This window comes from Phaenicophaeus curvirostris, chromosome 9, assembly GCF_032191515.1.
Source record: "Phaenicophaeus curvirostris isolate KB17595 chromosome 9, BPBGC_Pcur_1.0, whole genome shotgun sequence".
Taxonomy (NCBI): Eukaryota; Metazoa; Chordata; class Aves; order Cuculiformes; family Cuculidae; genus Phaenicophaeus; species Phaenicophaeus curvirostris.
The window spans coordinates 3123730-3139917 of NC_091400.1; the positions used below are offsets into that span (position 1 = coordinate 3123730).

General features: G+C 43.3%; 1 protein-coding gene across 5 annotated transcripts in view; it reads right to left on the reverse strand.

The window, feature by feature from the left end:
• Positions 1-723: 723 nt before the first annotated feature.
• ANK3 (ankyrin 3) overlaps positions 724-16188 on the reverse strand; it is a 345846-nt gene continuing 330381 nt past the window's right edge. For 2 of the 5 annotated variants that reach the window (XM_069864356.1, XM_069864354.1), the window contains 2 exons: positions 5210-5302; positions 724-2125 (listed from right to left, as the gene is read on the reverse strand). In XM_069864356.1, coding sequence (XP_069720457.1) covers positions 5234-5302 — 69 coding nt within the window. In that variant the 3' untranslated portion in view covers positions 724-2125; positions 5210-5233. Of the gene's footprint in view, positions 2126-5209; positions 5303-6457; positions 6518-6641; positions 6726-15705; positions 15811-16188 lie in introns of all 5 variants that reach the window. The other 3 variants (XM_069864352.1, XM_069864353.1, XM_069864355.1) reach the window with 3 other exon arrangements.

Genomic DNA, 16188 nt, shown 5'->3' on the forward strand with positions numbered 1-16188 from the left:
CCCCCAGGTGAGTACTGGCTCCTGCGTGGGTCAGCAGATAACAAGCAGCAGACTCAGTTGGATCTGTAGCAGTAGTGCTTCCTCCGGTGCCAAGCGGGGGTAAAATACATCATCTTCATCTTGCCTTTGAAGCCAGGTAAAACTGAACCCCGAGTAATAAAATTCATTTATTGCATCCAAGCAGAAGCCTGCAGTTCAGAGCAGTGAACAGTATTGATGCTGCCCACAAAACTTTGTTTTGGCAATATATAGCAGTCTATCACCTATAATACACGGGAAGTGCATGTAATATGCATATATACACTTTATTTACATCACCTGCAGGGGGCTGGTTATTGGTCTCATTGATGCATGCTGGGAGAAAACCCAGATTTTGGTAGTGCTTCTCCTGGCTCTCGATGGGGTGAAAGAAATCATAGGATGTCCAGAGTTAACGCTTGTTGGAGAAGAGGCTGCGCATAGCCCTGCTGCACAGGTCCTTTCCCCATGCCCGAGGAGGTCTCCTACATCCCAGGGAGGTGGGTTTCCTTACTTTTGCTGAGGATGTGCAGGCTGCTCTGTCTTCCTCCTGTTCCCCCGACCTGGGGACAGCCTGCCTGGATCAGGCAAAAAAACTGAGAGGAAAAGAAGCTGAAAGCCAGAGCGGGTTGACCACTAGCCTTGCAAACCACATGGGTATAAGCTTGCAAACCTACAGGGCACAAGAACACTGCCAAATACACGTTATCCAAGAGTTTTAACACAATTTATTTTATGCTTAAATAATCAACTAGATCATCCAGTGTTTGTTGTTTTCATACATATGTAATTAGAGCTATTATCAATGAATGCTGTTTCCATATGAATATAATCAACAAATTAAAGTATTTCACCAAAACCCAAATAAAAATGCCCTTTAAAACACAGCAGCCTTAACAACCTAATATTACACTGCTAGGATGATTACAGATGATTGGCTTACTGAAAGATTCTACATCTTATAGCCAGTACACAATACAGTAATAATTTTACAGCGTGCTGCCAGTCTATTAGCTAATAATTTCTCTTCAGTTCATTTAAAAATATCCCAAACTTGTGCTCCTTAGAGCACCAACCCACTTCTAAAGCTGCAAGCATTACCCCCGTTATAAAGCAAGAACAGATAGCACCCCCCTCCCCATAATGCAACTACTGTATATGTTATGGGTTTTAGGTCATTTCATTGAAAAATTGGCAACAGCAACAAATATTAGATGAAGGGCTTTGTGTTTACAGATAAAATCTTATTTTTCATGTTGCAGTATAGTGTTTGCAAAACTGGAAAAGATTTAATCAAAATAAGGTGAAACACATGCATCAAAATATTAGTACTCTGAAGAAAAATTTTCACAGAACTACAGAATTCCTCATTTTGGGAATCATTTAAATTTGCAGCAGATTTTAAAGATTTTTTTAAAATCAAGCTAGCGTTTTTGCATATACAAACATTATAATTGCTAATATACAAGAATCTGTGAAGATACACCCAGAATATCCCAGTAGGTGCAGCCATTTGAGACACCTAGCCTGCTCAATGCATTTGCAATATTCTGTTTGTGATCGAAAAGGCAGTGCCTTATCAACATTTATTTTATTTTGTTAGAATTTATACAGTGTTATTTATTTACAGCAAAACTATTGATGTTTAAAAAAGAAACAAATAGTGTTTTATACCCTGACAGTTTGGGTCCAAGAAAAATAAGGCGAGCTGTTGTGGATTTTAGTAATTTTAGTGTCTTTCCATGGTTTAACCATTTCGTCTTCATACATCCTCTCCAGCCACAGGAATTTATTTCTTTTGAGATGACATCAAACTGCTTGAGAGAAGCTGTTAACAGCATGGCATCTTGTATATACACTGCATTGGTAACTGCGCACCCTCCAGTCCTGTGAGTGAACGTGAATTTCCATGCTCTGTAAATTGGCTCATGCTAAATTAATTTTTTTTTGTTTGGTTTTTTTTTTTGTTTGATTTTGCATAAAAACCATGCGGTTAATGTGTGGAAGCAGCAAACACACGCACACTTTTATAGGTGAATGTTTAATTCCTGTTGATTTTTCTTCCGTGAGTGTCCCTCTAGAACACTGGCAGTAAAAGCACACAGTCCTATGGAAAGAAAAGAGAGCACAAATCATTTCAGAGTACCTAGTTAGAATCAATTTCACACCTTTTCCTGACTAAACAGAGAAGTTCTAACGGGCATTGTGGAATTCTGCAAGAGGATAAATCACACACTTTCTAGGCAGGTAATGACATTAAATGAGCCTCCAGCATGAAGAGAAAATGTGGCTGCAGCTGTCCACATTGCTCGCTAACTGATTTACAAATACAATTGCAACACACTGCATTTCATTATCCCAGACAAAGCACGAACTCGTCAGATCTGATGGTGACAAGGAACAGGTACTCTCTGTAGAGGAAACAGTCATCTCCAGAATGAGAGCGCTACTGCTTTCACAGCACATTTTTCTTTATTGTTTGCAAGCATCCCGCACAGTGGTGGAAACCTGCACTCCTTGCACATCTACCTCTGTCCATCACCTGGGGAATGTGACTGGCAGAGCCAGGAATGCCCGCAGAGTCCAGCCTTCAGGAGGCTCGGCAAAGGACAAAGCAAGGAAGAGGAACCACCCCACCCATGTCCTGCCTGCCTCGCTGAGTCTCACCAAGGGTACAGAGGGTTCAGCTCCTGTTGTCTCACCCATCCAAAACCAGTCACACAGCCGTGCATATAAGGACAGCAAGTTTGTTACGACTGTTGTACAACAGCGATGCCTCGCAGCAAGGAGGCAGGAATCAGAAATACAAACACACAGGTGAATGGGAGCTGAAGGACGTGCAGGCTCCCCTGCACCTGGACACGGGGAAGCCTGTTTGGGAGCACAGCTTGAGCAGCGCCCGCGGGATTCAGGCTGGCATGGACATGCCTGTTTATTAATCAGGTCACAGGTCCACACGCATTCCACAGAAGTGCTTGCGCTCTCCTTCTGCGCCAAAGCAGTCTGTCCTTGCCCTCATCTATGGTTGTCACAAAGCCATCCTGCTGCTACAAGCTGCCTATTCACGTTGCAGCAGTCACCCCGGCTCACACAGTGCCGTCCTGCGGAATTGCTTGCAAAAGTTCTTGGCTTTTCCTTCCAATCTGTATTTCGCAACAAGCTTATTTGCAACAGTGACAAGGATATTTTTACAGCAAAATCTAGCTAACACTGTTACTCTTTTCAAGCATTCAAACAAAAAGCAACACCTCTACCTCCCAAACAGCTTTTTTTCTTTTGTGATCAAGAAACAAACTGTTTTTCTATTAGAGTCCCATGTCTATGCCAATACATCCACTTTTGCATTCAAATAAAAGGTTTTGAATAGACTCTTGACTGAACTCACAATTATTTAATGAACATTTGCTCATGCTTATCATATCAAAGCTTGGACAACAGAAATTCATCTTACGGGACCAAGTTGCCTCTGAGCCATTGCATTTTATCTAAGGAAGACTCTCCAAGCTCCCCAGTAGCTCTAACATGGAAGAGTTGCCTACTGGAAATCACAGGAGAAATGCATCAGCAGACATGGGAGCAAATCTAGTTCTGAGGAACTCAGATTGGCTTTCTGAAGGTCAGAATATGTTTCATACCCTAGGCAAGGACTGCCTTATTTAGGTCATTTTGTTTTAAAATGCTTCTCCCTTATCCCCAACGTGTGTTGCATCACACTTGTATGCTGGCAGGCTCTTTATTTGCACTACTTGTCAAGCCTTTGAATTCACAAATTTCCACTGGTTTCCCCCTGCAGATTGGCAGTGGAGAAGCATGGGAGACAACCTGGGACACAATTTTATACATGCAGCACCATCCCTTTGGCTTGCTTTCCTCCCATAGCCTTGAGCTCCATGAAGGAGAAAGACATGCCAAAACAATCACCTCCTTTTTTTCAAAATGTTAAATATTTCATGAGTATGTTGAGCAGCAAGCCACATGAAGCAGTATTATTCTATTAGCACGCGTGGGAGGGCTCTCAATAAAAGCAGGAATTCAGTGGTCATGCTAGGTGGAAGCAATGGGTGCCTACTAGATGCTGAAAGCATGCCAGTTGCCTTGCAGTGCTTGCTCTTTAGGGCTTGATCCCATAAAGCCCTCAGCTAGATCCCACACACTGAGTGCTGCTGATCTCAAAAGGTACTACTCCCAGCACAGAAAGTCTGCATGGTCAGATGGCTTTAGGGGATGCCTTAGGTTATAGCAGTCAGAAGGGACTAGTGACTCAGGAGAGTTTGCTTCCCTCCTTTACCTCCACATCACTATCCAGTCTGTTTTCCAGAACCTATTAATCCTGTTCTTAAATCCTACAGTGAATTCTACACCAGATGTGTTTAGGAAAAGGATAACACACAGACTTGCATATCATAAGCTCTTCCTCTGGCCAGTTCCTAAAATCCACCAAAACTAGGAAAAGTTGAGTAGAAAAAAACACATGAACGTGCTAAACATACACACCTGAAACCATGACTGACTGACCAGCATTGACAGACAGACTGGCTCCTCCCATATTTAAAGGCACATTTTCTGTGTGACTACAGTTACATGATCAAGACAAAGCAGCCTCTGGCTTTGTGGTGCTCCAGCACGCCATGTCAGAGCCCCTGCGAGGAGGTCATTAGTTTGTGCATTTGGTTTTAGTCTGGGAAGCCCTTATATTGCCAGCTGCTGTTTCGTTACAATCGTTAAAGCTGGAACAATTAAATTCACAAGCAAGAGTTGGTACGGATTTTTTGCTGGCAAATATTGAGACACTTCACTGGCTCTTACAAGGACTTTGACTTGCATAACTGCCCTGAGATCACATGCCTGACAGTGGAAGAAGCCTTCCACTTCCAGCAGATTTACTTATGCATAGGTGCTTTGCTCTTCATTTAAGTTGATTTGTAGAAAGTGCCACAGTTTAAAAACACTAGACTTTGTGAAACTCAAAAAAAAATCTTAGACATGCCTCAATGTTGCTTTGCTTTTGTTCCAAGAAGTAAAGCTCAGTTTCTACATGTGAACTCAAAGCCATTTTCTGCTTACAGGAGTGAGGGCCATCTATTCAGCCTTGCAGCTCAAAAAAGCAATGCCTAGGGAGCAGAATCAAGCCAACGTGCAGCGCCGTGCTGGCAAAAGGTTTTAGCAATGGAAGAAATTTGATCACACTGACCGTTCAGTTGTCGGCTTTCAGCTTTCACGAGTAACTTTTCTTCTCCACATGTCTGACTTCTTTCTTTGTCTTAACCTTATAAGCTTCTCCCTGCTTTAAAGGAAAAGTATAACCATTATCACAGTCTGCAGAGAGTGCTCGTAATTATAAACCCGCTTCCAAAACAGGCTCCACATTTTGCTGTAACAGGGTAAGTAAAAGCAGTTAAATCACATTAACACTTCACTTCAAAGATACACACGCTCTACTCATCCACTCTGCTGAGCTACAAAAGCACAGGCCTGAAATAACATCTTCACGTAGGAAACACGGGTCTACAATTTCAGCACAACCCCTGGGTTGCAGTCCTGGGCTGGCAGCCCTCAGCAGAGCCCTTGCCAGTGAGATTCGGTGCCACTGTCAAAGATAATCACCTTTCCCAACCAGCCTCCTGGGTCAGCAGGGATTGGGCAGCTGGGATTGCATTTTCAACAGCACAGGCCACAGCTGCTGTTATGATGTTTCACAATGTCTGTGCTTTAAAGTGAGCAGGTTAGTAATGGAATAAAGGGAGGAGAAGCCAGCAAAACCCACCACCAAAGCAGCGCAGAAGAAAAACCGATGACAGTGGCAAGCAGTGCACGTTTCAGCATCTTTAAAACAGCAAACCCCAAAATAAAGTTCATCTCTGCTCATTAAAAGTAGCTCAATAAGCAGCTAAAAATAAACACTCCAGTAATCACAATCCTCATTCACATCAGAGAAAGGCATCTGTTTATCTGTGGTTATCGGCAGAATTTACCCCTTGGGTGATCTGCATTGATGTATTTGTAACTATTTGTAGTTTCTGACTAATCTAATCTGGTGCAGCAAATTGAAAATGTTTCCCCTTTGCTGGACGGGATTTAGTCTTTCCCTGATAAATGATGTATGGAAATACGCTGGTTTCAACTCCCTGTTTCTTTCTCATATTGATAGCACAAAAAGGTCCCAAAACTATGGTTTAAGCTGGATGTCTGTTATATATAGAGAGAGACCTTAATGCTTCTATGACAACAGACCTCAGTTGGGCTCTCCTGACACACATACAATGCACAAAGAGACCCCTGCCCCGTTATTCAAATGCACGACTTGTCAATAACCGCAAGCACTGCACTTTGCGATGGCTTCTTGTTAAATGCAAACCTCCAGCCCTTTAGCAGCACTTTCTAGCAGTCAACACAACCCTCTGCGTCTACCGTTATATCCTGGTAGTCCCCCTTCCATTACCGTTTCACCAACTTTCCTCTCATGGGGGATAACAACGCGTCTTACTACCTTCCGGGTGATCTGTGGGAAGCAATACATGAAAAGGATCGATTTTTTTTTTTTCCTAGATTCTAAAGGGAGAAAGTATGTTAAAAGAAGTTACTTGAAAGCAAAGACTCAGAGCAGTGATGTAATTCATGATTACTTTTCTTGTGATGACGTTGCCTTCTTCATCGGTAAACTGTTCCTCTGTTACAGATTCACCAGGAATGTTTTTTGCTTCCTCACCCTAAAGAACGTGTTATAAGATTAGAAATACAGCCTATATTCTGCCAAACCCACACATATTTCCACACCAAACCAAGCAACAAGCACATGCCAGCTTGTAACAGTTTGCTTTATGTCACACAAATAGTATGAAAGCCTCGTTCATTTTGCATGCCAATACCTGTGCATTTATTCTACAGAAGCCTGCAGTGAGCTTCTAGTACATTGCTCTTATTAACTAATCAACGACATGAAGCTCTCTGGGCAACAAATCATCTTGTGGTCAGTCTGAGTCCTATGAGATGGAGGCACAAATTCATTGCAACATAATCTCTAATCAAACATCCATTAGCTTTTCAGAGCCTCACAGTGCCCAGCACACACAGAAACATGATCTAACATCAACACATGGTGGGGGATATTTGGAACTTAAAAAGACAGCTCTTCTTATAGCTTGCTAGACATAAAATCTTAAACACACGCGCTGAAGACAAGACTTCTCAGCATTTACAAAATGGAGAAAGGTATCTCCTGTGACACATTTCCTGGCATGGTGATGCCTGCCGACCTGCCGAGAAGCCTCAGCAGCCTGGTGCATGACTTACTGAGATTGGCAGCACTCCAGCCATCGTTTCTCGTAGTACCAGCTATTTATAGGAGCGGCGTAAATAAATGTAAAAACAGTTTCCTAACTGCTTTGCTAGTGACTTTATAAGAATTACTGCACAGATTATAAATAAATGACATTACTTCAGAGCCTAAGGTTAGCTGGCCATCATGAATTAATGTTACAGAAGAACTTTTGACAATTTTACCTTCCAAAGTCATGTTTCCAAACCTAGGTGCTGAAGCAAACAGTGCTTCTGATGCTTCAAAAATATCCATCACCTCTGCTTATTTATTTTAGAATCATAGAATGACCAGGTTGGAAAAGACCCATCGGATCATCGAGTCCAACCATTCCAACCATTTAATATAAATTAAAAAAAAAAAAATCATATTGTAGCTGGCTATATATGAAAAATTTCCACATGTAAATGAAAAACCCTTTAAACAAACAAACAAATCCTCAAACCTTTTCTTCTCGCCTAACCCTCAACCTACTATGACAAAAATGGCAACTAGAGGGAGAAAGTAGAAAGAAATATTGTATACAACACGTTATACCAATATTAACAACAAAAGAAAATGATATCAAGTAGTAATAATGGTGCCATGTGCTAAGTGGTACAGGGCAAATATAATTCTTATTTACTGTAGTCTATACATAGTTGTCTACATACGCTCCTGGCACTGCTCTATAATGAACAAATACAGTGATGCCATGTTTGCTTTTTAACCACTTTCTCTACAAATCTAGCTTTTTCAATATGTACATTATAAAATTAGGTTTGTATTCTATTTCTAAGCTCTAAACCAAACAAACCCTTCCTTGTGTTTATAAGTCATTTGCGGTCTTTTCTATAGCCACGCTTCTTTATTTTCCTCATTTTAGAGGGGCTGCAGCAAGCAGAAGCCAGAGGCAGAAGCAGAGCACAGCTCTCATGCTAACTGAACCCCCTGGTCAACATTTGTCATTATTCAGAAGTGTCAAATTTTTGCTTATTTCATATTAAAAGCTGTATTGAAATATCACTTGATAAGTAATTAAACAGTTTTGAACATTTTACATAACTTTCCTCCCATGTTTTCACAGTCTATATATATATAAAGTGTAAAAACTGTTGAACTTGAATGCTCTGTAGGCATTACCAAGAGAAGGGCTCCACAGCCAGTTGGACGTCACCGTGTAGGGACATAGAATCAGCAGGCTGGAAAAGACCCACAGGATCATCGAGTCCAACCATCCCTATCAAACACTAAACCATGTCCCTCAGCACCTCACCCACCCGTGCCTTAAACACCTCCAGGGAAGGTGACTCAACCACCTCCCTGGGCAGCCTCTGCCAGTGCCCAATGACCCTTTCCGTGAAAAATTTTTTCCTAATGTTCAGCCTAAACCTCCCCTGGTGGAGCTTGAGGCCATTCCCTCTTGTCCTGTCCCCTGTCACTTGGGAGAAGAGGCCAGCTCCCTCCTCTCTACAACCTCCTTTCAGGTAGTTGTAGAGAGCAATGAGGTCTCCCCTCAGCCTCCTCTTCTCCAGGCTAAACACCCCCAGCTCTCTCAGCCGCTCCTCGTAAGACCTGCTCTCCAGCCCCTTCACCAGCTTTGTTGCTCTTCTCTGGACTCGCTCCAGAGCCTCAACATCCTTCTTGTGGTGAGGGGCCCAGAACTGAACACAGGATTCGAGGAGCGGGCTGGGCTGGTACAATTCATTCCCCGGAAGGATTCTGCTGACGGGTCGCAGGAAGGAGAAATGATATACCTGCCAAAGCACCAGCATCAGGATATGTGCAGGAGGGAAGTCAGAGGCTGCCTGCCCCCCCAGTGACAGCAGCCTGCTCCTTCCTTTCTCGTGAGTGAGAGCAGAAACACGAATGGCACAGGGGCTGCTGCTGCAGCAGGGGGTGATAACTGCGTAAAGCTTTGGGGAACTGAAACCTGTGGGGTTTCCTAGCCGCAATGAAGCAGGGGGAAATACTGATTCTGGAGATTTAATACTTTAATCAGAAGCATAGCAGATGGGGAACTGCTGCACAGTTTCTTTCCTGGCCTCCCACCCATAGGCTCAGAGATTCCTGCGTGGGCTCCCACGCTGTATCATAAGGGACAGGAGGGAGCCCTGGCCCAGACGTCCTTCCCACCCCATGGAACACAAAGGTATGGAGAGGTTCCCTCCCATGAACAGGATTTCCAAAGTCATTACAATAAAAGACATGAAAACCAGAAACAAAGCAACGTGGCCAGCAGCAAGGTCACCAGACTACCTGGCACACCAATTATGCTTACGCGTACTGGTCCTTTGACTCCTTACTGCTGTTATGAGCAAGGTTATTCCTTAAAATAAGTTAGCGAGAACAACTGTGTTCAGCTTTAAAATGAAAAATGCACTGAAAGATGTCTCTTGGAAGAAAATGAAGTTTTAAAGGTAAAGTGAATCTTGGTTTTTTATTATCTGCATGCTCCTTTAAGCACGGTTTAAGGATAAATGCTGTAAATACTCAGCAGCCAGCACGCATGAAGCCCAGCTTTCACAATTCTCTTGCTGGTGGGTAGTTAAACAAATTGTAGGAGGGCTCACAACTGGCAGGACATAGATTTGATCTACTGATGTTGCTAATCCTATCCAGTCATAAAGGCGAATGTTTGCTAGGAAAAAAAACCACTGGCAGTTTTACTTGTCAGATCTCAAACCAGCTTTGGGTTAGAATGCCACATTAGACAACCTTCTCCACAAAAGCAGTTTTTAAACAGAAAGCTGGTGCATCCATGTTGCAGCTAAAGAATAACATTCTTTCTGCAACACCATCCTTACGAGGGCTTCATTTACCCTTGACCAGTCAAAATCACTGTCATAATATCAAGAGCTTTAGAAAGGCAGGGAGCAAACTTAATACCGTGATTACTGGAAGCTCAGTTATATCCCTGGGACTAAACCACACAAAGGCTGCAGTCTGCAAGCCTCAGCCCCAGAACATGCCAGGAAGCTTTGCAAAGCAGAGTGCTTTAATGTCACCCTGCTCACTGGAGTGTAGTCCTGCCAAACCCAGCTAGTGTCCTCTCTTTGCTGCTCTCCAGAGCAGAAGAAGCAAAAAGCAGCTTCCTCAAAGTCTTCTGTCAGCTCCGCCAATTTCCTTAACGTTTATTTGCACATTATAGGGGTTTCCAGGGACCTCCAGATAAATGGAGTTGTACAGTTGGTGCTGCAGGATTGTGCCAAAGTTCACTGCAGATTTGTCAGAACTCTGCTTTTCTTTCTTGTTTATTTTGTTACTAGAGGGATAATAGTCCCTTTTATTACTCCTATACTTCTAGTGTTGTAACAGCGCAGAAAAAAGGTGTGTCTGGATGTCTCTTACCCAGATGGATAAAAAGGAATTAGAAAAAAGATGGAAATAAGCAAGATACAAAGATTCTAAATATTTAATTTTGCCAAAGACCAGGGGCAATGCTGCAAATGGGAACAGGAACTGTACAGAGTGCTCAGACCTCTTCCTTTACTGGCCTAAGCCACCAGCAAGACAGAATCATTTCAGTCTCGAGATCACATTCCCGTAATGCAGAAACAGCAGCTGCACTTTGTTCCCCTTGGGGTCTCAAGCCTCTGTGGCAGTAGAAACAAACATCTTTCATTAAGGTCATTTTCATTAGTGAGTTCTGCCTACTCAGGGAGACCTTGTTAATCAGATGCCACGACTCTCTGCTGGCGCCTGTGCTGAGTCTGTACTTGCTTGTTTGCAGATGTATTGCTAAAGCCAAAGGGAGTGAGTGGGGATAGGTATATACATACATACATAGATATATACACACACACAAATATATATATATATATATATAAACCCCCCAAACCAACAGGCATGTCAAGGAGATCTGGAAGGGAATGGTGCTGCAAATGGGGTATAGTCCAATACTGTCAGCTCGGTCACAGCACAGTTGCTTATTGCATGGAGGACAACATGATGAACAGACCTCATAACAGCATTTTGTAGTCTGTGTTTTAATTTACCTCTGTGTTATCTTACTGAGTCTGGCATCTCCAAACCTGCTGTTCCCTCCTGGGGCAAGGCAGGGTGAGGGCACTCACAGAGCAGAGCAATTCTTGCAGCTCTCTCTGGCTGGCTGGCTGCGCACACAAATGGAAACTCTTCCCCTATGACTTACATAGGCCCTTAATTCTTCACGCCTACACGATGGCCACATTTTCACTTTAGATAAATAAATCTCCCCTGAACAGTAAGATCATGAGTACTGCTGGTTCTAGTTTTTACTGACTGCTGCTCAGTGTCCCATTCCACTCCTCCAGTGCAGGCTGAACCAAACCCTCCACAATCAGTAACGGGGGAAGTTTCATGGACAAATGCATGGAAAGAGACAAATAAATCTTTAACAAAAATTGGCAAGAAATAATAAAAGTACAAGACACAAAATGGCATCACATTTGAATAACCCTTGCTTAGAAGTCTATTTTATTTTCCATTACAAAATTCTACCATAAACCATTTGGCAAGAATCTTACTGAACAGTTTTTGCCAAAAATTTGTACCCATGAAAGATTTAACAACCTCTGAAAAAGGATGAAAAATTAGACAGTGATTTCTCTTATGACTGAATAAAAGGAGCTTTGGATCAAGCTCTGAATGTGCACATTGTGGCAGCACTCTTATTTTTCCCTTGTGTGCTAATTGCTTGCATTCCTGTGCTATCATAAAAACCCATTTCTTTTGCAATGCCCTGTCCCATCAATCCACCATGTGAACAGAATAGCGGAAAGGAAGCAAAACCAAAAACATCTGCGCTACCTTGAGGTTAGAAAACGATCCTATTACATGTGGAAATGGGCATCAGCCCTTGCTTGTATGGTTTTATGGGCTCAGCCCTCTGAAGTGCTAAATCCCATGGGAATGTGCCTGAGAGTGCTGAACACTTGACAGGACTGGCTCTTGAACTGCTGGGAAAATACCTCCAGGCGAGAGAAAAGCCTTTCTCCATATTTGGGCCAGGACAGAGCCGTAAGGTAGCAGTTAAACCAAAATAATACTGCTAGCAATAATGCAGAATGGCAGCGAAAGGAAAAATAAGTTGAACAAAGAACAAGAAGAACAAATGTAATGAAGCAATTCCACCCTGACACTAGCTGTGGAGGCACATAGGAAAGCCTTTTTTCTGCAGGACTCAATTTATCCTCAAGATTTTGACGTAACCAAACTTCACGCCTGCAAGTTATTTGAGCACCTTTGCTGTTTTAATGAAAAACACAGACAGTACTGAACATAGGCTACAGCAGTAAAATGCAGCTCTGCCAGTGAAGGCGTCAAGCATGCGCTCATCCCCTCCGCGTTGCTGCTGTGGCACAAGCTGGCTGACAGGTACAGTACAGCCACCTATGAAGCCTGCACCTAAGTTTTCCAGACATTCAAAACAGTTTTTATTCCATAGAATGCAAACTCAACAAAGATTTCTAGGGCTGGCTCCGACACAACCATAACATAAGACAGCATCAGTTAAGCACTCCCATGGTCCCGGCGTGACTGAAGAAAGTACTGGGCAGCGTGTGACAGGTTAGCTGCCTGGGGAACAGGACAGACAGAAGGAAAAAGTCCCTGCCTCCTATTCTGCATTGCTCCTTAACAACCATTTTGCTAGCCAGGAGTGCCAGAAAACATAGAATCACAGAATCACCAGGTTGGAAGAGACCCACCGGGTCATTGAGTCCAACCATTCCTATCAAACACTAAACCATGCCCCTTAGCACCTCGTCCACCCGTGCCTTAAACCCCTCCAGGGAAGGTGACTCAACCCCCTCCCTGGGCAGCCTCTGCCAGTGCCCAATGACCCTTTCCGTGAGAAATTTTTTTCCTAATGTCCAGCCTAAACCTCCCCTGGCAGAGCTTGAGGCCATTCCCTCTTGTCCTGTCCCCCGTCACTTGGGAGAAGAGGCCAGCTCCCTCCTCTCTACAACCTCCTTTCAGGTAGTTATAGAGAGCAATGAGGTCTCCCCTCAGCCTCCTCTTCTCAAGGCTAAACAACCCCAGTTCCTTCAGCCACTCCTCGTAAGACTTGTTCTCCAGCCCCTTCACCAGCTTTGTTGCTCTTCTCTGGACTCGCTCCAGAGCCTCAACATCCTTCTTGTGGTGAGGGGCCCAGAACTGAACACAGGATTCGAGGAGCGGTCTCACCAGTGCCGAGTACAGAGGGAGAATAACCTCCCTGGACCTGCTGGTCACGCCGTTTCTGATCCAAGCCAAGATGCCATTGGCCTTCTTGGCCACCTGGGCCACTGCTGGCTCATGTTCAGTCGCTGTCAACCAACACCCCCAGGTCCCTCTCCTCCAGGCAGCTTTCCAGCCAGACTTCTAGTCTGTAGCACTGCATAGGGTTGTTGTGCCCCACAGAAGGAGATGGAGCGCCTGATTCCTCTCTTGCTACTGTTCCATGCAAGTGATGCCCGCCCTGCTCAGTGCAAGCCTCAGAGAGGGGCACTGGGGCTGTGGGGCCAGGCATGGCACCTGCACACCAGGCATGGGCAGGCAAGAGCCTGCTGCTCCTGATTGCTGCTCAAGCCCCATGGCAGAAACACCAGAGTTCTTTTCCCCTGCAGGCTGAGCGCGTTGCTCCACGGCCGAGTACTGCATCCTGAGACCTCTGCCCTGAATGAGCTGCTCCCATGCTGTCACAGTGATTTCAGTTCACCCAAATGGAATCCTGCTCCCAGAAACATACAGAAATTCAAGATCCTTAACAATGTTAAAGCTCAATTCTTCTATTTCATACCACCATTTTATGAACTTTACATGCTCAAAATATACCTATTGCAATGGTTGTCTCCGTTACCAAACTCTTGCTTTAAAAGGCCTGATGATTGCCCCTTTGAAAAGGTTTCTTGTTCTGTTTTAAGCTTGTCTTGAGATGTAGAGTGGGGCATAAGAAAGAAGCTGTAAGTCATCAGGAAATGACTGAAGTATCACATGTATTTTCTAATCAAGAGATGGGCACAGCTTTAATCTACTTCAGATCAGACACGTTCCCAACAGAGCAGGTTCACCCACCTCCAGCCACCATGCACTCCCTGCCGACAGCATCGGTTAAAGGTTTAACCCCAATTTATACCACCACCTTGAAAACCAATTTTTTATGCCTTTCTCTAAATACAGTGGATGTACCTAGAAAGTAAGTGCAGGCTGTCTTTTCCATACTTTCTCTTTTCTCCTTCTGCATTTCCTGACTCCAAACCAGCGGACAGTAAAAAAGTTCAAACACAAATTGGGTGGGGGACTCAGTCACAGGTCAGCTCTACAGCCTTTAAAACCTGCAGCTCGTAGATACTTCATGTCATAGCAGAAACACTCTCACTGCATTTGAGGGTGTGTAATCACCCTCAGGCCACCCGCCCCATTTGAAAACAGAAATCTCACTCCTATTTCTGACCAACCACGTATTATCTGCGGAGGGAATTGCTGATGAAGGGTTACACCCCAACGTGCCCAGGGCCTTCCAGGGAAGGCAGCAGGTTCCACCTGCAAAGATGAGGTATCAAACAACTTATTCACTTCTACTGAGCTCATTTTCACAATTCCTGCCTTGCCCTGAACAGAAGCTCAACTGCTCTACTGAAGAAAATTATTCCTGAAGTAAGAATTATATCTCGGGCAAATTTGGCTAGTGCTGTAACAGCTCTGTGGTGGCTGGCTGTCTTTTACATTGCTTGACTACATGATTTTCTAAATAAGAATCTAATAAATCTTCTAAGTTACTGAGGGATTAACATAATTGTTTTTGATGCAGAATATTATGCCATACTATATGACCATACAAGAAAAAAAGAGGATAAATGCACTTATTTATATGACTATACCATTATTACTGATATATAAAGTATATTGTGCTATAAATAAAAGTAAACTGTAAATAAATACACTAAGTAAAGACTACTGAAGGCATTGCAAAGACTCTTACCAACCCTGATAGTTTTTAAATCAGGACCACCTGCTATTTTGAGAACCAGAATATATAACTCCTACTCTCCGATATACCACTCACGTACATTGCTGCGTTTTTTTAACTTGTAATTTAGACTTTTTCTTAAGAAAATAGAAAAAAAATATTGTCTGTCTGCAATTAGTTTTGCTCTATATCAAACCAACACACTGCATCTAGCTTTAAGATGCCATGCAAAACAGTGCCAGTGAAGGACACAACACACCATGCAGCACAGTCGTTTTCCAGCAGAAGACAACCATAAACCTCTGGGTTAAGCAAGGAAAGACCACCTAGCACTTGGTTACAAAGACATACTGGCAATGGAGAGCAGAAGAGCTCCAGTATGCCAAAACTGACATTCTGACACAGCAGTCCAAGCCCACGTCCATGCCAACATTGCCTCAGAAGGCAAATCATAAAATACCTTTAGTATCAACCGCCGTCGATAAACTCTCGTAGTAATTCTCTGCTCTTCCTCTGAGCTTGAATCACTCTCAATCTCACTGTCACTGTCACTGTCACTACATTCCTAATAAATGCAGTTTTAGTACATTTGAACAGCACATTTGCAAGACAGACCATGATGATTAGGACTAGGGGAAGAAAACAGAGGCTATAATGGAAACTGTTTTTCTTGTCTCTATTATGTATGTAATGACTCGCAGTTTTGCCTTTAAAGTATATGGCAGGAAGAGCCCTTTTTATTCCTTGGTATGCTGTAGTACACCAGGTATGGAATATCTCAGCAGCTCTTAAGTCTCAGAAAATGGCATTTGGAATGCATCTGACTAGCAGAATTTCTAAACTGCACAGAGTTGTTAAAAATTTTGTGTACAAAAAAACCCCTTGTCATAGCTGCTTGCCTTTTTTCTCCTCAAAAATTAATGTTTCAAGCCAATGGCATGGA